Source organism: Colobus angolensis, unplaced genomic scaffold, assembly GCF_000951035.1.
Source record: "Colobus angolensis palliatus isolate OR3802 unplaced genomic scaffold, Cang.pa_1.0 Scaffold32, whole genome shotgun sequence".
NCBI lineage: Eukaryota > Metazoa > Chordata > Mammalia > Primates > Cercopithecidae > Colobus > Colobus angolensis.
This window is the reverse complement of record NW_012116488.1, coordinates 6,711,384-6,734,197: the sequence shown is the minus strand read 5'-3', so window position 1 is coordinate 6,734,197 and position 22,814 is coordinate 6,711,384. Positions and strand designations below refer to the sequence as shown.

At 50.2% G+C, this 22,814-nt stretch overlaps 1 protein-coding gene across 1 annotated transcript in view; it reads right to left on the bottom strand.

The window, feature by feature from the left end:
* The window catches only part of BCL11B (B-cell CLL/lymphoma 11B (zinc finger protein)), an 84,868-nt gene extending 67,334 nt beyond the window's left edge, over positions 1 to 17,534 (bottom strand). The window contains exons 1-2 of the mRNA XM_011951589.1: positions 17,393 to 17,534; positions 16,931 to 17,299 (exon numbers count right to left, since the gene is read on the bottom strand). Coding sequence (XP_011806979.1) covers positions 16,931 to 17,299; positions 17,393 to 17,534 — 511 coding nt within the window. The remainder of the gene's footprint in view (positions 1 to 16,930; positions 17,300 to 17,392) is intronic.
* Between the last annotated feature and the right edge of the window lie 5,280 nt (positions 17,535 to 22,814).

Below are 22,814 nucleotides of genomic sequence, written 5' to 3'. Positions count from 1 at the left end.
GTAGATGGCATTTAATATACATATTGTAAGCCTTCTTTTCAGCACAGGTAACATTTGATGACAAAAACCACAAATTCTCCTCTAAGGGAGCAGTCTGACAGCCACCTCCTTACTTATTTTTTGATGTGAAATCCGTTTTCATCTCCTAACACACTAGCGGTGACGTGCAATGTGTGCACAACAAAATTTGTAAAAATTAACACTTCGCGGGATTAATTTAATAAAGATTGTTAGCACATTAACACTAGTAACATTGCTCCTTCCGATTCATCCAGCCACGCTCAAGACGCCGCTGTAACAGAGGTTTACATTCAGCTGAGGTTTATACCGCTATTTAATGTAATTAAAGAAACCGGCAGCGCAGTCCTCAATGGAAATATCATTTCTATTGCAGAGTATTCCCATTAGAAACTGGGGGAAATCATAGCACGCTGACTTTGATTTTGTTGTAATTTTATTTTTCCTCGGCTGTCTTTGAAATAGAGCTGATGTGCTGGACCTCAGACAGAATTTACTGCAGAAACTCTGCAAAGATTCCGCGATAAGACAAGCCTCTTCTCCCTACAGGAGTGCCCAGTATTTATATGCCACTTACTTGGTTTTGAAACTGTTTTTTTATTGTTTTTTTAAAATCTACAGCCTCTGTTAGGCTGTAATTACCCAGGAAGTTCTCTGCCCAGCACCCCATCCTGAAATATATCCCAAAACAACATCGTAGATAAGAGCCCAGAGGCGGGGAGGCCTCCGGGGCCACTCTCACACATAAGCAATCATATAGTGTAGCTAGGATCCCAACGAGCTCCAGTTCCCGATCGGGGCGAGAATCTAGCTGTCATCTCAGAGGAAGAAGGCAGCAATCATCGCTCAGGAGGCCTCAGAGACTAAACAGACACAAAACCCAAAAGAAAAAGAAAAAAAAAAATCTTCGCACCACATCACCAAAATGGCAGAGAAAATTAAGTCTTGGGGCTGAGACGAAGGGAACCTGACTCAGCTCCTCCGCCTCTGACAGCTGCCTCCTGCCCTTGGAGCGGCCAAGTGCAAACAAAAATGAGACCTTTCTTCTCTAAACCTGCTGTCCCTGTGCTGCAGGGGTGACCACGTCGCTTTTTTCCCCTTCCCTAAGTGCATTTTAATATCCTTATTCTACATCCTAATTTCTTTGAAAAAAACATCAGTGTCACTAAAAAAACGTCACTCTGTTTTGCAAAATCCAGCAGCTTCCTTGGCAGCGAGAAAGGCTGGCTGGCATTATCCCCTCATTTGACAAAACTACTATTTCTGGGCATGTGCTCAAAAGCAGGTAGGAAGCAAATGCTGAGAAATAAGGAAGTAAAAACAGCCAACAGATTTTTCACTACCGAGAACGCCAAGCGTAAACATGATTTATTTAGCTGTGTTTAACGTGTCTGTCCTCCACTCAACTACAAGCCCACTCGGGTTTAAGGAAAGGGTGGATAGAAAGGGACTGGAAAAGCGGAGCGGGGAGGACATGGGGGAGAGGGAGCAGGGGCAGGCGGCGCTGAAGGGAGACTTCCTGAACGGTTCGGTTCAGAGTTTTAGGACAAGAATCCTCTACCCCAAAATACATGCGTGTGTCAAAAGAAGGCAGCACTAATCTGCTGGTTAATTAACGAGCTGCCACTAACAAAAGATGGAAGACCCAGTTCAGACAGACAGTATTTACATGGGCGTTGCGTGATCTTGTCCCCCTGCTTCCCTACCTTTCCTTTCCTCGCAAACCATGTGGGCTGAGTACAGCGACAGGCGGAGAGGCCCGTCAGGTTGGGTTACGAGTCCAGCTGTGGAGAGGGGAATATCACTACCTTCCTTGCCCAGCCTTGCATGCCCACGTGGAATGTACTTAGATCTGTATTCAATTAAGAAGCACCAGACAGTTCCTGGCTCCAAGCCTGCACCATCACAGACTCCGGGTATCTGCCGTTCCCCCACTCCAGCCCCAATGCCAGTGAACAGGGGCTGGGTCAAGGCCCCCATGGAGAAAGGAGAAGACCACACTCTCCCACCCCTACCCCACAACTCCATCCCGAAGTCTTGGCCCAGCCAGGGTGAACAAACCAAATACATAAAGAAAGCTTCTGCATTTCCTAATTAACAAGACTAATCCAGAGGTTTTGGGCCCTGCCAGAGGTTATTTTATTAAAAATCTAATTCAAGTCATCCAGCTTTAGCTGGGAAAAAGAAACCAGGCCTCTTCCAAAGAAAAGCAACAACCAAAAAGTAAAATGGAGTCCCAACAGGACACTTAGGCCCTCTGCCTTCCCTAGTGAAGGTACCAATTCATAGCAGCTAGCTACGCGCTCCATGGGGATGAGTACCAATTTTTATTAGCTCTGAGAGGCAGTGAGAATTTCCTCACCGGTCCACTTTGAGTTCCTTCCTCACTGGCACCTAGCAAGACTGTGCATTTAAAGACTGCTTGCTGTATGCATTCCTCCCCAATCCAAGTCCGTATGTCCCCTGTCCAGCTCCTCTCCTTCTGGGGCCTGGGACCAAATATCAGGAAAAACACCTTTTCTGGGGTATTCGGGTTAAGGGCAACAGTGACACTACTCAGTGTCAAGATTCTGAATCACATGACAACCCCAACAATAACAAGGAGCTGGGGTGGGGGAACAGTCCTCTAAAATGAATAGGGAGGGGGGGAGTTTCCTATTGGTATTCGGTTACTAAATTGAAAACCCAAGCGCCCCCCTCCCCACAAAAACCTCCTCCCAAAGCCCCTAATTCTTCCTCCTTGCAGTAAAAAATTACACCCTCTACAAGTAGCTATTTGATTCCTTTCCCTTTTGCAAATCACTCACCCTGCCCCCATGGACTGAACAATAACAGTTCTCCATTTTTATGATGTCTTTGAAATCAGCAATTGCTTCACTTCTACAAAATCCTAAAATGTACAAAAATCCTAAAATGTATGGGTTTGTTTTCATATTTGAACAGGGACAGGGAAGTAAACAATTGGCTAGCCCCATTTTATAGATGAAGAAACTAACAGATGAACTGGTTTGCCCTGGGCTGTTTAGGAAGTAAATGTATTTGAGACTACCCGACACCACAGGCCAACCTCTAGATTCTGCTGCTTTAACAGTGAGACGGCCCCTGACGCTCCAGCAACAACAAATATTATTGAACCTCTAAGCAGGACTCAGGTGCCACTCTGGAAGCCACCCTTGTAGGAAATCCTATACGAAAATCTAGATTTCTCAGCGCAATAAAATTGAAGATGCTTAACACAGCACCTCCGAAGGAGGCTTCTCCAGGATCCCTTTGGCTACCAATTGCACTGGTATTTCAACATGATCCAGCTGACAGAACCCCCCATTTCCAGGCAAATCTCCCACACATTGCTCCTAAAAAAAAAAAAAAAAAAAAAAAAGCAAGGCAAGTGCCCTACAGACACATGGCAGGGCTCGGAACCACACACCGCAGGGCAGCCCCCCCTGCCACTCAGGCGCAGAAAGTGTGTGCCCTACAAAGAAGCCAGAGCACCCTGGGGGCTACCAGTTTTCCTCGAGGAATATCCTAAACAAGAGCCTTCCAACACACTGTCCAAGCCTTAGCCCAAACCTAGAGGGAGAAATCACGCGTAATTCTGATCACTATTGAGCCGTCAAAATAAAGAAAAGGAAAATGAAAAGTCAGCCTCCCCTGTCAGTGTACCAGCCAGTACTTCAGCCCACCACAGGTTACCTGTCTTTCAAGCAAAACATGAACAATTACCCTCCCCTCCCAACATACACACCCCTGGTCTCCAAAAATCCTAAAATGTACATCCCTTTAAATGAACTGCAGAGACCTAGGATGGGGCCCCTCAAACACACACACAAAATTAGCGTTTCATCTTTCTTTCTGTAAAGGAATCCGGTAACATAAATACTAATCAAACACGAGAATCTGCCAGTTCGTTTTGGACCATTATGAGTGCTGGATTGTGATCTTTACCCGTATTTACAGATATTCAAAGGCGGATTCTATCTTGTTAGAACTGTTATAAATGGACGTCTGAGAAATCAGCGAGCAAGTTCAGACAGATACGAAAACCTCCCTGTCCAGGACTGGCAGTAGCTTTGAGCTCCCAAGTGTTGAATTTGTTACCTTTTCCGGAGGCCTTTCAAAAAATAAATTGACAAATGCCTTCAGCTTCCTCCACCAGAAAAGCTGGCTGCTCAAAGTTCGGGTTAGCTAGATCTGAGATTTTAAAATCAACTCTTACTCAAAACGCCATGATGGTGCCGTTTACACAATACTTTAGCCTTGAGAGCACAGCAAGTGTAATATACTGTTTCATATTATAAGTATATATGTATATGCATATTTTTAAAACTACCTTGACTCTTATTATAGCAAATCTATTCTGCCTGGTTCAGATTTATTTCTGAAAAATGGAAAATAGAGATGTGGCTCCAATCCTAGCCTGGAAAAGCTGTCACAGTGAAGGTAAACTTTTAATCGGCTACAGGCGAACAGCAGACAATTTTATTTCCAGAGTAACAACTTTGGGAAAATGTTTGAACATTTTCTTAAGAGCGTTGTGGTGGACAGGCTGGGCGTCCAACCACTGCTTTTCTGGACCTGTAAGGGCCCGATGAAGTGCTTTAAACAATTGGAGGTCAAGTTTTAAGACACAAAACTGGAGACTCCTAGCAAGGTGACGATTTGCATACAAATACTAGTCGGAAGGGGTTCTCCTAAGAGAAGTCAGGCTGGAAGGAGGACTGACATTAAGTCCCTGTGATTCCAGAAGCTTCGGCGTCCCACTCTAGTGGAGGGTTCCATTCCCACACAACTGGGAAAACACTTTTGTCCTTGAGAAAAGCGGGTTTACTCTCCTCCCACTCGGGAAGAAAATAAGGTCCCCACCAAATCCCCACTTTGAGATGGGGCTGTTGCCCCCGGATGATCACATTTTTGTGCCAGGGAACTCCCGGAGGCTCCTTCCGTCCCCGGCCTCACCTGGATCCCGGGAACCGCCCGCTCTGTCCCGCCAAGGTGGGCTGAGGAAGACGGCGCCACTCATCAGGGCAATGGCGGCGGGCGGAAGAGAGATCCCCGTGCGCCCCCAGCACCCGGGAAGAATGCCACCCGGCGAGGCGACCTGACCGGCGCGGAGCGGTTTCGGGGAGGGGACCACTTCCACATTCCCCATGCCAGGGAAGGTCACCCACCCGGGAGAGCGCCCAAGGGCCAGAGAGGAGGCGACTGGTGGAGGAGGGGCGGCCCCGTGCGCACAAAGGGGCCCGGGGCCGGCTGGCTCCCCGCCCTTGACCTTGGGTCTCCGCCTCCATCCATCTCCGCCGGCTGCCAGGGAAGGGGGCTGGCCCGAGGCCAGGGGCGTGCTCGCAGGGCTGCTGCTGGGCTGGGGACCGACAGGGGGCCGACAGGGGGCGGGGGGAAAGGGGCCAGGAAAAAAGACTCCAGGACTGCAGAGTGCTCCGAGGAAACCTGCATTCCACCTCCTTCGAGAGCCGGTCTCGAGGTGGCTGCGATTCACTGCATGCCCCCGCCCCCCAAAGCAAAAGTTGCACGGATGCACGAGGGAAACCTCTTCCCAAAGCTAGCCCTTCGACTCGCCCACCCCCAGTCTTCCTCGGACCCAGGCCGAGTGGGGGAGGGGAGTGTCAGGGGAGGAAGAAAAGAGCGCGCCTTCCCAGGGAGGCCAGACGCGGGCTGGGTCAGCTGCGCCTCCTCCCGCCCTCGCCGCCCGGCTCAGGCAGCTGCTCCATTAAGCCCCCGAATTATGCATGGACCTTGAGCCCTCTCGGCCCTCCCGCCCCACCAAGGCACAATCAACTTGCGCAGCGGGCCCGGGTCAGAGAGAGAAGGAAGGAGGTGGACGATGGGCGCAAGGCTGTGGGCGAATCAGAGGCCGGCGGCCAGGCGGGGGCCAGCGCGCCCGAAGGCCTCAGAGCAGTGCCGAGGAGCCTCCCGACCGGGCCAGGGCCAGCCAGGAAAGGGGCACCGGTCACAGGGGAGGCCCCCGCGCAGTTTTGAAGTTGCCAAAGTGTCCGCGCCGTGCCGGGTGCGGGGTCCGGGAGATGCAGCTGCCCCCGCGGAGCTCTGCGCCCCTGGCCTCGGGGAAGGCCATTGTGTTCTCCCGTGTGGCAATGAAAGGGGCTATGGACCCCAACCACTGAACCCTCGGAGGGCCTGAGTCCCCCGCGGGCAGGGCAGGGGGAGGCCGTCTCACGGGCGGCGGAGGGGATGGGTATGATTTGCTCGGGATAGGCACCGTCGCGGGGCGGGGAGGAGGCCAAGCTTGAGGAGGGGCTGCTGAAGATGGAAGGAAGCGAAAGGAGACTTGTAAGTTGCAGTCGTCGGGGAAACTGGAAAATTGCAGTAGTGGGGAGGCAGGTGGCGCCCACAGGTTCAGAAGCAGAATTAGGAGGACTTCGATGTCCACCCCGCAGACGGTGACCCAGGCCCCAGAGGACTCCGCAGCCTGGGGCCTCGCGTCCCGCCTCTCTGCAACACGCTGTTTTCAGCGTTCCAGACCACCGCGCTGCAGTCTACGCTCCCCTGACGCTGGAGTGTGGACCTTGTTTTGCTCCTCGGGGCCGTCTGTTTCTGGAAATTACTTCTCTCTCTCTTTCCCCGTCTCCCCAAAGCAAAGGCCAGGTCAGGAAAATTACATACTTCGTTTTCCCAACAAATAAAGTCGTCTAGTTTGCAGGGAAAGTTTTACAAGCCAATGATGCAGAGAGAAGACCACACTGTTTAGCTTTCTTAATTGGCTGGCTTTGAACTTGAGGTGGGAGGAGAAAAGAACCAGCTCCAGCCCCAGGAAAACTTAGTTTTGCTGGGTTTACCAACGCCAACAGTTTCTAGCCAGCTGCTGAAGGTGGGAAGGAGTCGCTGAAGGTTTGTCCCATTTTCTCCTGAACAGAGAAGAATTCTGACAGTTGCTGTCTCTCTGAGCCCAGGACAGCCAGTCTCTGCCCTCAAACCCCAAGGGAGGAGCCTGGAATCCCTGGTTGGCTGGCTACACTCTCCAGAAGGTGTGTGTGCTCTGCCCTGAAAAAGGCTTTGAAATAAAGCCACCTTCTCCACTCCTTTCCAGGATGCCTTTGGCACCTGCATTCGTCAGGAGGTAGACCCGTGTTTTCTGGACACTCTTGTGGTCTGGACGGATGGCTTCATCTGTGCCATATCACTAGAAGCAAAGCCTCGGCACTGGGGCTACCAGCCTAGGGCTCTGGGCCTCTGGATTCATCTTGAGTAGACTCGTCTGACCCACGCACCTGTATGCCTGCACCTTTGAGATTGTGTCTACACCCGCAACCTGAAGGCCATGGAAGCTGCCCAGGCTCTCAGCCCCCAGGGCAGGGGATGGGGGAAAACAGCCCTGATCAAACATTGCCTTGGCTTAGAGACCAAGCAGGCTGTCCTGGCCTGGGGGGGGCTCACCCTGCCCTTGGCTGGTGCATCTGAATAGCTGCCTTCTCTCCACACCAGGAGTGAGGGAGTCTGACTTTTCACCTCCAACAAAAAGGCTATTTTGTTACTATTTTTCTGCCCAGAGAAGCCTGTGGTCCCAGCTTCCCAGCTGTCTGAGCAGCCAGGGGCAGATGCTTTCCCAGACCTGGGGCTCATCAAGAGGTCCCACCTCCCTCCCTCCCTGCTCTCCTCTCCCAACCCTCAGCACAGATTCCTCCTTTCTGAGACACCCCAGGCTCTCCAGACCAAATCCAGCAGACCAGCAAGAAGGCATCAAGAAAACTTTAAAAAATAAATAAAATGAAGCCTAGGGTGCCTTGCTTTCTCCAGCAAGGCCTCTTCTTCCCTGGGTCCAGTTCAAGGCTCACAAGTAGTGATCACACCCTGCCCTCAGGAGGCTCCCACTCCCTGTGTGCCCAGAGGTCACTGGCCACCCCCAGCAGGCTCTGGGCCACGGTGGGTCCAGATCTTGCAGGGCCCAAGGTTTATACAATTCAGGGTACACTCATCACAAAGAAAAGAATGCCAAACCACACAGGGACATTAGGGACAGGGCCTGGTCACACGAGGGGCTCTGAGCTTGAACTGTTAACCTCACAGTGGGTGGACCAGATTCTCCCAGACGGATCTTCATAGCCTGGGGCAGAAAGACCTAAGCTTTCAATCTAACAGTTTTCATTTTCACCACCAATTTCTTCAGAGAAAACTGACTCCTAAGTCTCGTTAATGTGAAAAATGAGGAAAGTTGGGGAAACTACTAGGTGGGAAAGGAATCGAGGTGGGAAATCCATGACCTTCTGCCTGGCTCTTGCAGCTGTTAGAAACCACTGGTGGCTCCATCTCACATTTCAGCCCAGCAGGCTCAGCCCCAGAGACGGGGAAGATCTGTCTGCTCAAGGTCACACAGCATGCCAGCCACAGTAGGATGCCATTCTAGGTCTCAGGCCAAAGTCCACTGTGCCTACCTCTCCCCACTCTGGACTCAACAGGGCCACTTGCCTATAACTCATGATGAGGAGGGAGCCAGCTCCTCCCAAAATGCAGTCAACATGCAGCTCCAGATATGTGCAGGACAGGTGGGTGCCCACTGTCTTGGTTCTTTCACCCCACTCTGGAACCCAAGTCCCAACACCAAGATTCGACCTCAGAGTGGGAATCACTCATTGCCCAGCCAGGAGCAGAAAGGGCCTGCACCAGCCACAGTTCAAGAACACAGGATCCCACGAGGCCTGGGCTCCTGGGACACGACGCAGTGAAGACCCAGGGCCTCCCTGGGAAGTCAGGATCCTATCTTCTTTTCTTTATTTTAATTTTAATTTTAAGTTCTGGTGTACTGGTGCAGGATGTGCAGGTTTGTTACATAGGTAAACGTGTGCCATGGTGGTTTGCTGCACCTATCAACCCATTACCTAGGTATTAAGCCCAGCATGCATTAGCTATTTTTCTTAATGCTCTCCCTCCCAGGGGCCTGGTCTCTAGGCACAACTGAGCCGGTGACTCACAGGACAACTGTGCAAGGCACCTCTCTATGACTCAGTTGCCTCATCTGCAAAATGAAAGTAATATCTGATTTACCACCCTCGTGGGACAGAGACAGTGGATGGGAATGTAGGCACACTTATGACCACAGTGAAGAGCATAACTGCCAGAGTTAACACCCTGGGACCTTACTCACCGCTGTGTGACTTTGGGTAAATAACTTAACATCTCTGGGCTTCAGTTTCCTCTTCTCTAAAGTAGGGCCGATATTAGTATATCATAAGGTCATAGGGAGGATTACACCAGTTAGTATCTACAGAGTCTTTAGAATAGTGTCTGGCACACAGTAAGATCTAGTAAGTATGAGTTAAATTCAACATCAGGCTGGGTGCGGTGGCTCGTGCCTGTAATCCCAACAGTCTGGGAGGTCGAGGCAGGCGGATCACCTGAGGACAGGAGTTTGAGACCAGCCTGGCCAACATGGCAAAACTCCATCTCACTAAAAATACAAAAATTGGCCAGGCGGGTGTCTGTAATCCCAACTACTCAGGAGGCTGAGGCAGGAGAATCCTTTTTCTTTTTTTTTTTTTGAGATGGAGTCTCCCTCTGTCGCCCAGGCTGGGGTGTAGCGGCATGATCTCGGCTCACTGCAAGCTCCACCTCCCGGGTTCACACCATTCTCCTGCCTCAGCCTCCCGAGGACCTAGGACTACAGTCGCCCGCCACCACGCCTGGCTAATGTTTTGTATTTTTAGTAGAGACGGGGTTTCACCGTGCTAGCCAGGATGATCTCAATCACCTGAACTCGTGATCCCCCCGCCTCGGCCTCCCAAAGTGCTGGGATTACAGGTGTGAGCCACCGTGCCCCGCAGGACAATCTCTCGAACCTGGGAGTCAGAGGTTTCAGTGAGCTGAGATCGCGCCATTGCACTCCAGCCTAGGCAACAGAGCGAAACTCTGTCTCAAAAATAAATACATAAGCTTTACATGAAATTATGAAAAACTCAATCTCTTTGTTTCCTCAGTGAAAAGATGACCCCAAAGAGACGGGGTGACAGCCAGCCAGCCTTATTTCTATAGATTATCAGCAGAACCCACTCCTAACAGATTCTAGACCTGGTGGTTAATGCATTAGCCAAGCATGAAAATGAGCAACAACCACCCAAAAAAGCTGTCAAATGCCTGATTAAAAAAACTTTAGTCAATTACTAACTATTTACTGTCAAATAGACCAACTAAGAATAATAATATTAACTCAGGCTGAATGTTGGTTAAGTTCGCCCCTTGGGAGCCCAGCTGCCTTTCTCTCTTCTTCTTACCTTATCTCTCTCTCCTGTTTCCTGAATTACTGCTGGAAGTATGGAACCACGTACATTATAAATAAGGCCTCAAACCTTAAGAGGAGAAAAAAAAAAAAAAAACCACCCATTTATGTGACCAGTATGGTCTCTTTTTTTAATCCAATAAAACTTTCAACTACAATTGGTGCTGCTGTCACCTGTTTTAGCTGCACACACTCTTGATGTTGGTTTGCACAGTTCACATGGCAGGTGGGTCTGCCGTCTCCCTGGAAGGCCAGTGGGACACGAAGGGCTCACCCCCTTTCTCAGCTGAGGAAACTGGGACTCCACCAGGGGAGATGGCCTCAAGCTACAGGGCTGGGCATCCTGGGATGGCAAAAAGTCACCTGTCCTGACTCAAGGTAATTGGGGTCTGGACTCAGCTCTGCCAGTAACTAGTTACGTAAGCTCAGGCAAGTTACTGAGCAGGTGAAAAGGGAAGAGTTGCCAGCAAGGTCCTTCCGGGAGGCTAGGAAGCCAGACCCTTCCTCTGGATCCCACCGGCAGGATGTGCATTATTAACAACAGCTAAAACCCACAGGAACCTGTTCTATGTATACCTTGTCTGAATCAAACCTTATAACAAGCCCAAAACACAAGGAGTGTATCTCCAGTTATAGGGACCAAGACCTGGGGAGGCGAACAGTTGGCTGACAGTCACATAGCAAGTCCCTGGCAAAACCACAATTTCACAAAATAAAACAAATAATTTGTATGTATGGGGGAAAACTCTATACAATAGTGAATATAAAATAAAAGAAATAATTGTATATATGGAAAAAAATCTAAAATTCCGGCCCAGGTGCATCTGAATTTACATTGGACTGCGTTCTTTGTCATCACTGATCTCTCCAATGCCCTCATTAGGAAGTACAGGACAGTATACACAAAAGCCACAGACTGCAGGTCACAGTCCCTGGGAATCTGAGGACTCCTGGCTGTGTCTACAGGGTCCTATCTGGGATGGACTCCAAAGACCATTTTGGATGGGGTCAGAGGTAGTGCCTGTCATCAAGGCCCTACCAGCCAGACAGCCAAAGTTAGAATACCCATCCTCAAAATCCTCCACACCCCTTGCTATCCAAGGAAAGCAGACAGACCCAGGTCTGACTCTGCTTTGCTGTGTGACCTTCAGCAACTCCCTTAACCTCTCTGAGTGCCAATTCAAAGTGGGGTTAGAAATATATATTTCAAGGTTGGAGAATTAAGTGAGATAACCCAAGAAAAGGATCTAGCACAATGAGGGATACCAGGTAGCGCCCCCTCTTCCCCACCACCCACCAGCCCAGCCCAAACTCTGACCTGTTCAGCCATCCCAACACCCAGACCCCAGCCTGAGCCCAGGGCCATGTCCCTCAGACAGAACACCGCACTATTCCTCGGTGCAGACAGAACTAATAATTAGCTGTCACGATTTAATAATAAAAAAAGATAATCCATGCCACCACACACATGGATTTAACTCATCTTAATTTGAAGGGAAAATAATAACTCTAAATAGATCAAGCATAAGTTTTGGAAGGCGACCTGCAAGTGGGGTTTATCTCCAGTTTCCAGCACAAGCAAGTGATTTAGTTTCTCTCACTGGCCAAGCTACTATTTTTTCTCACGTTTATTTTATTTATTTTTAAAAGTCTGGAGAGAACATTCTCAAAGCAGCATGTAAATCCCTGGGCTCATCAGAAGTCCTTTCCTCTCACACGTTTTGCTTAGCAATGGGTCACTGGGACCCCAAACCAAACCCTATCTATGCCCCATCTGCTAAGAGAATCTCCCAGGTACATCCCGGGTCCTCCCTGGGTTACAGATGAGGACATATCAAGTGGGCAGGGGCATTGCAGCCAGGGCTGCCTGCCACCTCCAAGCCCAGGGGAATCTGCCACCTCCTGTCACCTGCTGCCTATCTCCACACTTCTCCAGAAAACTGACATTTGGGACTTGCAGAGTTAGGGAGGCAGGTTTATGAGTGACAGCTGATAGTTAATTCCTCCCTCTGTAGCTTCATTTGGTTATGGAAGGGCTGATAACAGGCAAAACCAAACTCCTGGTGATCAAGCACCTCCCCTTCAGCGACTATCAAGTGGGAATTATACAGAGGAACCTGTAGGAAGTCACCGTGAGAGCAATCCCAGGTACGTGATCATGGTTTTGACCAAGGAAAGCACGCACTCAGCATGCTGCCAAGCAGGGTCCACACTTTCCTGTGCTTGGCTTTCTAGAAGCATCCACTTCTCGATCATCTGCCTCAGGCCCAACCTGTGCCAGGTGGGTGCTTCCTCATTTCATCCTCAGCATAACCCAAAAGGAGGTGCAGACGAGGAAACCAGGGCCCTGAAAAGTGAAGTGACTCACACAGGTGGCCAGCAGTGAGTGATGGGGCTGGGATTCGACCCGGGAGACGCCAAAGCCTGTGCTCCCTCACCCTGAAACCCCCCGCCAGCTCCCCAGAGTGCACCACCAGCGAAGAGATCCTCAAGGGACAGTCACCTAACAAAAGGCAGAATGGAGGGGAGAGAGTCTCCCCCATGCCGACACTGCCTGTGATGGTGGGTTTAGTCCCACAACCCAGTGGTTGTTTATCCCAACCCTGACAGGAGCTCAGTGCCAAGAAGACCGGTACAAGCCGCTCTAACGCCCGAAAACGCCGCGGAGGAGGGAAAGCCGAGCGCCAGGAAAAGCTCCTATTTGCAGCACACCTACCCCCACTGTGTGCCAGGCACTCATCATAAATGTCACAATGACAGATGAGGAAACCGCGGCTCAGAAGGTCAAGTCGCTGCCGGAGGCTGGCAGGGAGCAGGGTGGGGCTCTGACTCGGGCTCTGTTCTTTCCCACACAGCAGCAGACAGCCTTTAAACCCCAAACACCCTGAAAGCCCCTTTCTCCTCACCCCTCCTCAAAACACCCCTCCCAGATAACGGCTTGGCAGCGCCACGTGCTCTTTGCAAACCCTGGAACCCCAACGGACGGGTCCTGTGCTCCCCCGAACCCCCCACAGAGGCAGGGAGGATGCCACAGGCAGGAACCTTAAGAAACATAAAGAATGTAAACCTATAGGCAGCAATGTATCAGAAGCACCACAGCTGCCCTGAGTCAGACCACCGCCTAAAGACCCTGCCTCTGACCAGCTTCACCCCATCCCCAGACAGGCCTAAAACAAGCTTCCAAGGACCTCCTCTGTCCACAGCGAATGCTCAGCAGGGAGCCGGGTCCTGGACCCAGAATGCACACGTCAAGAGCTGGGCTGCCGCCAGCTCACGCTCTGCCCATTATCCCCATGTCAGACGTCTGCTCCCTCCTCTGGGGGCTCTTTACCTGGGGATCCAGGTGGGGACACCCAGGGCGGAGGAAAGGTCCCAGGTGCTCAGCTCAGTTGCTGAATGAATGAATGAATGCCCTCCAGAAAACAAAGCTTCAGAAACTTCCTCCCTCTACCTTCCCACTTCTCTATCATTTACCAAAAATAAAAAATAGTAGTAATTACTCTCCAGATTGACTGTCCTGAGGAAACAGCTGATATGGGGTCCACGACCTAGTGTGATGATTGACAGAATCCCCCTGCAGTTCCCACCCTGGGATCTCCCTTAAGGGTGGGAGGAACTCCCTTCGGGTCTATCTCTGGAGTCCCCACTTCTAGAAGCACCTGGTAGCAAGGAAGAGCGGGGACCTGCCTAGGTATTGGGAAGGTTGCTGGTCCTGGGAAAGGCAGGACCCTCAGGGCCACCAGGACCCTCGAGGTCACCTTACCCTGGACTCCTCTGCGCCTGGACAGCCAAAGCCAGAGGCAGAGTCCAAGAATTAACAGCCACCCACCCACCAGCTACTGGCCAGGGTCAGCAAGGCCCTGGGGACAATAGCAGGTCATGGAGGGATTGGAGGACTCATTGGAGTCCCGGCCGGGAGGCAGAAGCATGGAGGGACAGCCGGCCCGGGGGCCAGGAGCATGGGCAGCAGCTGGACGGGTTTCCGGAAGCCCGGGCGGAGAAGTGCCCGTGATTCCTAGTCCCCCTCTTAAAATATAAAGACTCAATTATCTCTGAGCAGCTTGCTTTACACATGAATTGACACATTTATTTTACAATAAATAACTGAAAGTTATCTGTGTTTCCTTTACTGTTAATCTACACAGAGAAATAATAAACAGGGCTTGTCTACAAAAATGCAACTACTGCAGTCCTCAGAATTCAATTAAGCTAAAATAATTAATGCTCCCACCATATTAAATTACTTTATACATTTGAGCCACTGAAGTTTTATTCTTTAATCTTTCCTTTTTATTAAATAAAAAAAGAAAAGAAAAGTTGGTGCCCAAGTAGGCAGGGAAATAGGAGGAATGGGAACTAGAAAGGCAGGCGCATGGTGTGCTGTTAAAATGGGATGGTCGTCTTCAGCTGACACAGCATGTAGACTGTTTTGTGCCTTTGATTAAAATAACATTTTAAATGCTTTGAACAAACATATCTCTTTAGACTTCTAAGGGATTATTTTACATATTTCTTCTAGAATGAAGAAATCCATTCGTCCTGTTGCTGAACAGAAAGGCCAAGAATATCTTTCGTCACACATAAAATAAAAATACTGTAGCCTGCTGCAGTATCACAACCCAGAAAAAAAAAAAAAAAAAACAGGGGGGCCAGAGGGTGGAAGGATGAGGACAAAGCTGCCTTGGAGATTAACTTTGCCTTTTATGAAATCACATTTAGTCACTTTCTTAAACAAACCTGCCACAGTGATCTGCAGCCTCTCACTGGGAAATGCCTTCAATGTGAAATGAGGATTTGGATGTTTTTGGCAAAAGCAGCAAATCTTTCCATTGAAACATAAATAGGTGGCCCAAGTCTCCCTGGCAAGGCCACCCCTGAAAGATCTATGTGCACTGAGGCCAGGCATTGACACTACAGGTGAAACTGTCCCCGGAACATCAATCAATAAAGACAAAAGGCACCCAGCACCTCTCTGGCCTCGTGGCTCAGCCCGGTAAAGAGACGCTGCTCGGGTGTTCACAGCACTCTGAGAAGCCAGTGTTTACATGCCTGTGGCCTGGACATGTCTCAAAGCCCCTTGCATCTTGGAAAGCTTATGAGACACTTCATGCTAGGGCACCCATCAGAAGGCAAGGCCCAGAGGCCAATCTGGTTCACTGATGCCTCCCCAGTGCCTGGCAGGAGGCTGCAGGAATCTGCATACCACCAGTCTCCCCACAGAAGAGAGGGCTCACTAAGTCCCTTGTACAGGTGAGCAAAGTGAGGCTCAGTGTCACAAAGCTTTGGAGACATGGGGGAGACAGGTTTGCAGCATTACCCTGACTGCGTCCTGCGTGATGGGTGTTGATGAGTGCCCAAGCCCATCTGTCTCACCCTCCTAGAAGCATCCAAAGCCTGAGTCCCTCCAGAGCCCATGATACCTTCCACGATGGAAGCGTGGTAATGATCAATGCACTCGTTTCCCCAGCCAGCCACCTACTTGCATGCCGCAGAGCCAGAGGAGGCCCCTGAGAGAGAAGTGCCACAGGCAAAAAACTGATTAAGAGCCCCTGCTCATCTAATCCTCACACCAGGCCTGCTAGTATTACCATTTCTGTTGACAGATGGGGAAACTGAGGCTCAGACCCATGAAGTGGCTAACCCAAAGTCAACCATCAGGATTTGAAGACTCCTCTGCATAAACTCTGATGCCTGTCTTGCTCCAGGACGGGCTGCTGCTTCTTAGGGAACCAGGCTGGCCAGGCCCTCCATTCTCCCCCAGGCCTCCTGGGCTCAGAGGTATAAACCAGAAACAAACACTCTGGTTTGCACAGAAAGCAGTGGCTCCCCGGAAGAGGCTCCAGCATGCCATGGTGCTGGCCAAGAGGGAGGGACCTCATGCTAACTCACTGTGGTGAGCAGACCCATGCCTGGGGACAGAGGGGCCCTAGACCTGTTCTCAAGGTGGTAAAACCAGCTGTCCCAGTGGTCGAATGAGTGAGCATGTCAAAGGGCATGTCCAACCTCCCCCAACGGGCACAGTGCTCCAACAAGTTCCCACACTCCTGCCTGGGACCGGCCCCTGGGGTCAGGCAACGTCAGAAGCAACGTCTGAGATCAGGGGGCCTAACTCCTCTTTTCACACATGGGAAACTGAGTCCAGAGAGAAAGGAGAGGGGAGAGAAAAAGCACTGCCATTCCTAAGTGCCTACCAGGTCATGCCGCATGCAACAGCTCATTAATCCTCACAGCAACCCTAATAGGTGGGTTTCCTTAGCTCCATTTCATAGATGGGCAAACTGACATGTCCAAGTTGTGAAGACAAATTCTAACCCAAGACTGTGTAGCTTCAAAATCAGGGACTAAGCCGAGATCACTAGCAAAGAGAGGGCCAACCAGACTTCCAAATTTTCATTCTGTGCTTCTGACCACCTCTGAATTAGCCCCTGAGACAGAGTCCCCTCACCAAAAGCAAGTAGCCATCAGTCATGTGGACCTCCCCCGAGCCCCAGGCCTGTCTCTTCCTGAAGGTCACCTGGATGGTGGACTCTCAGAAAGGGGGAGTCCTGGCTGGTGGCCCAGAGGCCATCCTGGAAGCCCCTGGGCCTTCCCCTGCACCAGGACACTCAGGCAGAGGGCGTGGGACCCCGGAGGTGGCTTCTGCAGCAACCAGGCAAGCGCAGCATCCCATACCTGCAATGTTCTCCTGCTTGGGACAGATGCCTTTCGTGGGCGAGAGCAGGTGGTCATCTTCGTCGGGGGTGACTTGGATCCCGATCTCCACCGGCTCGGACACTTTCCTGAGCTCAGAGCGTGAGGAGGGCGGCGGGCTGTCCTTGTCCAGGGCCTTGTCATAGCAGGCACCCAAGCTGCCACCACACTGCTTCCTTTTGTGCTCTATAAAAACCAGGATGTCCCCCAAGGGGAAGTTCATTTGACACTGGCCACAGGTGAGCAGGTCAGGGTCGGGGCCACCCACCATCAGCCCCAGGCCACTTGGCTCCTCTATCTCCAGACCCTCGTCTTCTTCGAGGATGGCAGCCTCCACATGGTCAGCCTCTGCTGGAGACAGAAAGAAGAAAGGGAAGGGGCAGAGAAGATAGAGATGGGCTTAGGTGGTCACAGCACCCGACTTCCGGTCCACCCCATCCCCACCAAGAAGCAGACCCCACTGCTGCTGACTGCTAGAGCTCACCAGGTCCTCCCTGGGGTTGGGGGCTGGTGAGCATCCCCCACGGGACAGACGGGCACACACTGAGGCTCTAGGAGCAACGTCGTGCCCCCTGGGCATTGCCATGTAAGTAGTGCTGATCTTACTGCATTCTAGTTTATTTTCTGCCAGTTTCTCTCCAACGTAGTATAAGAACACACACGAACACACGTGCAAACACACACACCCTGGCTGCTGACAGCATGAGGTCGTGATATGTCTCTCAAAGTTTCCAGTATCTGAGAATCACCTGGAGGCTTTGAAAAATCCCAAGGTCCAGGCAGCACCCCCCTGACCAATTACCCTGGGAACAAACATGGGAATATTCTTTCAGACTCCCCAGGTGATTCCAATGGGCAACCAGGACTGAGAACCAGTGAGCTGGAACCCTTTCCCCCTGCTGGGCTAGAGCCCCACCCCTCCCATCCCTTACACCTTCATTCATGCCCTCCCCATTCATGCGAATCCCACTGACATTCCTCTACCTGGGACCTGGAAACACACCAAACTAGAAAACAGAAACCCAGATGGGCGTCTCAGGGTCCGTCCTTAGGAGAGAAGGAAGCCCACATGCTCAGAAAGCAACAAGTGAGTGTCAGGTTCCAAAAAAATATCTTAGGAGAAAGCACTGCAGCAGAAGGGAGGCTGGAACCGGCTTGCAGAGTTGGGAAGCCGGCTCTCCCTGCCAAGCACCCGGGGCCCGGTCAGACTTCCCTTTCTCTGTAGATTTCCCCATACTCATCAACTCCCCACTGTCCTTTTCTGTTTGTTGATTTTATTTTCACTCCCAGAAAAATGAAAGAAAGAAAATTCTCCAGACTCCAAAAGCATTTATTAGAAGATATCAAACCACACTTTCAACGGACAGTATGTGTTTATATTTCTTTAGCAGCCGATAGATTTCTCTTGGCTCTTGGGTTTTTCTTGTGGGGGGGCCAGTAGGGAGCCTAGGACCCAAATATTTGGAAGCTAATAAATGCCTCAAAAAGCAGCAACCTCCTCAAGGGAAAACTGGAAGATTCAGCAGCAGAAAGTGTCATAAATAAAGAGAAGTGGACAGTGTGGAGGTTTCATATTCCCCTCGGGGTCTGAGCAAATTCGGGCTGGAATTTTTTGAGAGCAAATGTCAGTAGTTGTAGAGAAGGCACGAGTGGCAGGGTCTTCAGAGAAGCCAGAGGGCGGCCAAAGGTCTGAAACCCGAGGAGGCAGGTAAATTTGAAGTTGTATGGTATTTAGGAAAGAATAATGAAAACCACAGAGGAACGGGGAGAAGGAATGGGAGGGAGGAAAATACATTCCGTGGCAGTGAAGTTATTGAAGTGCCAGAGCCAAAGAACAGATAATTTAAGGAAAAAATTCTGTGGCATCTCCCATCCTACACATAAATCACTGTTCTCTACTTTCTGAACACGAGCCTATGCAGGGCCTAGGAGAGTCCATGTGTGAAACTGAATATGGAATATACGACGACACGTGACGTACAACGCACACGTATGAACTGTGTGTGGACAGGTAGCAATGTAGGTATCGCTGAGAAGAGAAACTACAATATGAGATCCCATCTGTGGTTACAGAAAAGCAGACAGAGCCCTCGATGAATTAAATGTAGAATGCATCAGAAATGTGGCAGTACAAAAACGCCCCGCAGACGAGGAAATCCTAAATCTGTTGTCTGCATCTCTCTAACAAAAAGAACCTACAAGGTAAAGAAACAGTCCTCACAAAGCCAGTCCCAGAAACCATTAATTACACTTTAAAAAGAAATAGGAGTTTACTTAAAAAGGGGTTGAAGACAATGCCACATAATTAATTTACCAATTTATTTTATGAAAAGATGCTTTGCTATGGTTAAAATGTAATCACAACCTTCCCACCAAACAGAGGTTCTAGGGGAGACTGGATTCCTGTGAACGGTTTGTCAGAATGTAAAAGGTAATTATTTGGTGCCTCTTTTTCCCTTTAATGATCTAACATTGAGCAATACTGTTTATATTGAAAAGCTCGCACCTTTAATTACCAATTACATATACATAATTTCAGAGCCAAAGGAGAGGGCTGTAAAAACAGTTCTTTAGAAATATAAGGATGTATTGTGCGCCATTTTTACAGAAGGTGCTCTAATAAATGGGAGGAGGATGTCAAAATATTGTTTTGTTAAAAAATAGAGAGAGAGGCACAAAAGAAATGAGCTGAAAAGCAAAAAACGACATAATGAAATTGAGAATTCAAATGAAACAGGGGCGAGGTGCGGTACCTGGTACTATTTTAAATGCCACCCTGTCCAGGCCTGGCAAACTCCTGCATCGAGGAAAGATTTGATAAAAACAAACAACAACAAATCCGCAGGGCCAACTTGACCGTCCTTTCTGAGAGCAAAGAGGTTTTCTTGGTTTTTTAAATTTAATCTTCGGTTTTACTTTTTTGTTTGTTTTTTTATTAACTTTTGCAGCCTTGTCCGCCCTCCTGAGTAGTTCTAGCAAGCCTAAATATCTCCTCTCTGCTAGGAGGTTTTCAACTACACAATTTCAAATTCATTTTCTAATTCAAAAGAAACACAGATGAATTTAAAAATTAGCAGAGGTCACACATGCCTGTTCGCAAGCACCTCTCCTTCTCAGCTTCCTCTTTTGCCAAGACTATGTACCAGCACTTTTTCCTTTCTCTCCTTTTTTTTTTTATTTTTTTTATTTTTGGTAACATCTGGTATTCTTTCCTTTTTTTGGCAGTCTCTGCCTTTTCACTTTCCTCATGCAGCAGCCCTGCGAGCCCCTGTAATTGGGTTTGAAGGTGTCCAAAGCCGTTTGCTGTGCTGCAGCTCTGATTTCTGCGTCAAGTCCTAGCAGCCAACGAACCTGGGAGCCAGGCCCTGCTGGCGTCCCCGAGACAGCCCCGGGATTATCCAGGGCTCCAGGGCTCAGTTCTGAGCTGGGATCTCCACCTCCCAGACCAGAGATCCAACTCACTGCCTCTAAGGGAGTCTGGGAGGAAAAGAAACAGACAAAAACAATCTCCTTCCCCTCCCACTTTCAGCGTTGAAAGTCAAACCCCCTGAGATGACAGGGTGTTCACCCGATTCCAAAGAACAGGGTTTCCTCTCCCCACCACCCGGGCTGTGGGACTGTGCCTTGGCCTGCTGTGTGCGACACCTCCCAGGAAGGTAGCAAGGTCACCCCCAACATCAGGCAGCAGAGTCACCCCCAGCCCCAAAATTCTGCAGAGTAAGTGGACCAAGTGGGCCTGAAAGCTCACGTTCAAGGCCTTTGTAGACACCCCCAAAGACTGTGGTTTCATTTCCGCTGGCAAGCTGATACCGAGCTGGGCGTGTAGGGTGCCTGCATAAGTGTGCATGTGTCCCTCCTCAGAACTGTATCGATAATGGAAGAAATAAAAGGAGAAAAACATTTGGCCAAGCCCTAGGAAGGGCAAAGGGACACCCCGCTTTCTCTGCCCTATGGACACCTGAGTCTCCCGGCTCTGCACAGCCTCAGAGAACCAGGCCTCTGTTCTAACAGGCAGAGTGGTCCAACCTGCCACCCAGAGACGAAAAAGCACCAGGAAAAAGACCAATGAAAACAGCCTTTCAAATTCCCAGACCCTACAGACCAGCCTCTCATGCAGTCTTGTCCAGCAAACTCGGGCCTTAAAAAAATAAAGCCAAGATGAGGTTTTCTTCTGAGATGATCTCTGCTTCCATGAAAAGCTCCCCAAGTGTCGGGCAGCCCTGCAGAATATTGCTGCTCTCAATATATTAGGAGCCGAATAAAGTAGAGCAATTGCTAAAATGTTTGACTCATTAAGAGGAAAAATGAATGGATGCAGCAGGCAAATTGTTCAAAAAGCAGATATCAGAGAGCTGAGGTGGATTCTGAAATGCTCAATCCTAAAGTGCAGGGACAAATCTGTATTTACACACACACACACACAAACACACGAGTTAGATTTTCTTTTACAACAAAACCACATTTTATTTACAAGGCCAGGCCTCTTCCCAGCTGGTAAATGCATTTAGAAGCAATGAAATCAGGCTTCACAAATAATAATGGACATCGTTGTTAAGTGAAAAGGGAAGCACTTGATCCCAAGACAAACTTCCCCATGCTGGGCTTTGCTGGGAAGGAATTTGAGGCAGAAGACAGAAATGGAAAGACATCGTTAACACAGGCCCAGCCAAGCAGCCAACAAGCCCCCAGCAGCTGCAAGCTTTCAGCAGGGCCTTACCTGGCCAGTGACTCCCCCACACAGAAGGTGCCAAGGGCCCCGCCCTCCCTGTTCCATCTCTAACAACTGCCCATGCACCTGCCCTTAGGGGAACTCCAGCCGAGAGGTCTGCTGCCTGCTGTCCCCAGAGCACGGGGCATGTGCGTGGCTGCCTGCACACACACATGTACATTGCTACATTCACAGCACATGGGCTGCTGCTCCTCCTTACCCTGCATTAATTCAAATCCAACTCTCTTATCTGTAATGGCTAAGCTACAGTCCAGGAGAAACACATACAGAATTATTGTTTCAGTGATGACGGGGGTGGGAAAGGGGAAGGATGTGGGAGGATGGGTCCCAGGCTCTTAAAATCGTGTGCCACCAACGTCACAACCGCCATCATGATGTGTACGCATGTTTACAAGAAATGTTCAGCATCCATCCGCCTGAGCTCTGCATCCGACTGGAGACTTTACACCTGCTTCCTACGAAGAGGGAGCTCTTGCCAGCAAGCCCATGCTTACCCATAATCTACGAAGAGATCTTTTCATCTCCTCTCCGTGAACACTCGGGGAGGGGCTGGGACTCCAGGCGACACGGAAACGCCACCACACGCTCACTCGACGGAACACAACACTTTCTGAGCTGCCATCCATTTTTAATTTATTGGATCCAAGAGAAAATAACAACCGTAGGGAGGGGGGACGAGAAGGGTGGAGGGGGAGAGAGCAGGAATCAATTCTTGGTGGAGAAAATAATCTATGACTAGATGACGCTTAAAGGCACGACAAGAGATTTTATGAAGTTCCCCTAACGGAGGGAATAATGAAGTGCCCAGCAGAGAAGGAAATGGAGATAAGAGGGAGGCAGGTGCCAGGAGGATGTCCACGAGGGGTCTCGACGGGTTATTAGGGCACAAGGTAGGGGTGGGGACCCTGGGAGGGCACAACCAGGCGGAGTCGGAAGCAGGAAGCATGACCCAGATCACCCCTCCCTGTCCCGACCCTCGACCCTCTCAGTAGACAGTCAGAGGAGTCCAGCCTGCTCCAGCTCAGCTCTGCAACCCCCTGACACCCTCCAAAGGCTGCCTCCCTGGAGGGACAGATGCATACCACAGCCACCACCCCATGAGGTCCTGTCTGCCCCTCCTCAGCTGAGGCACACACC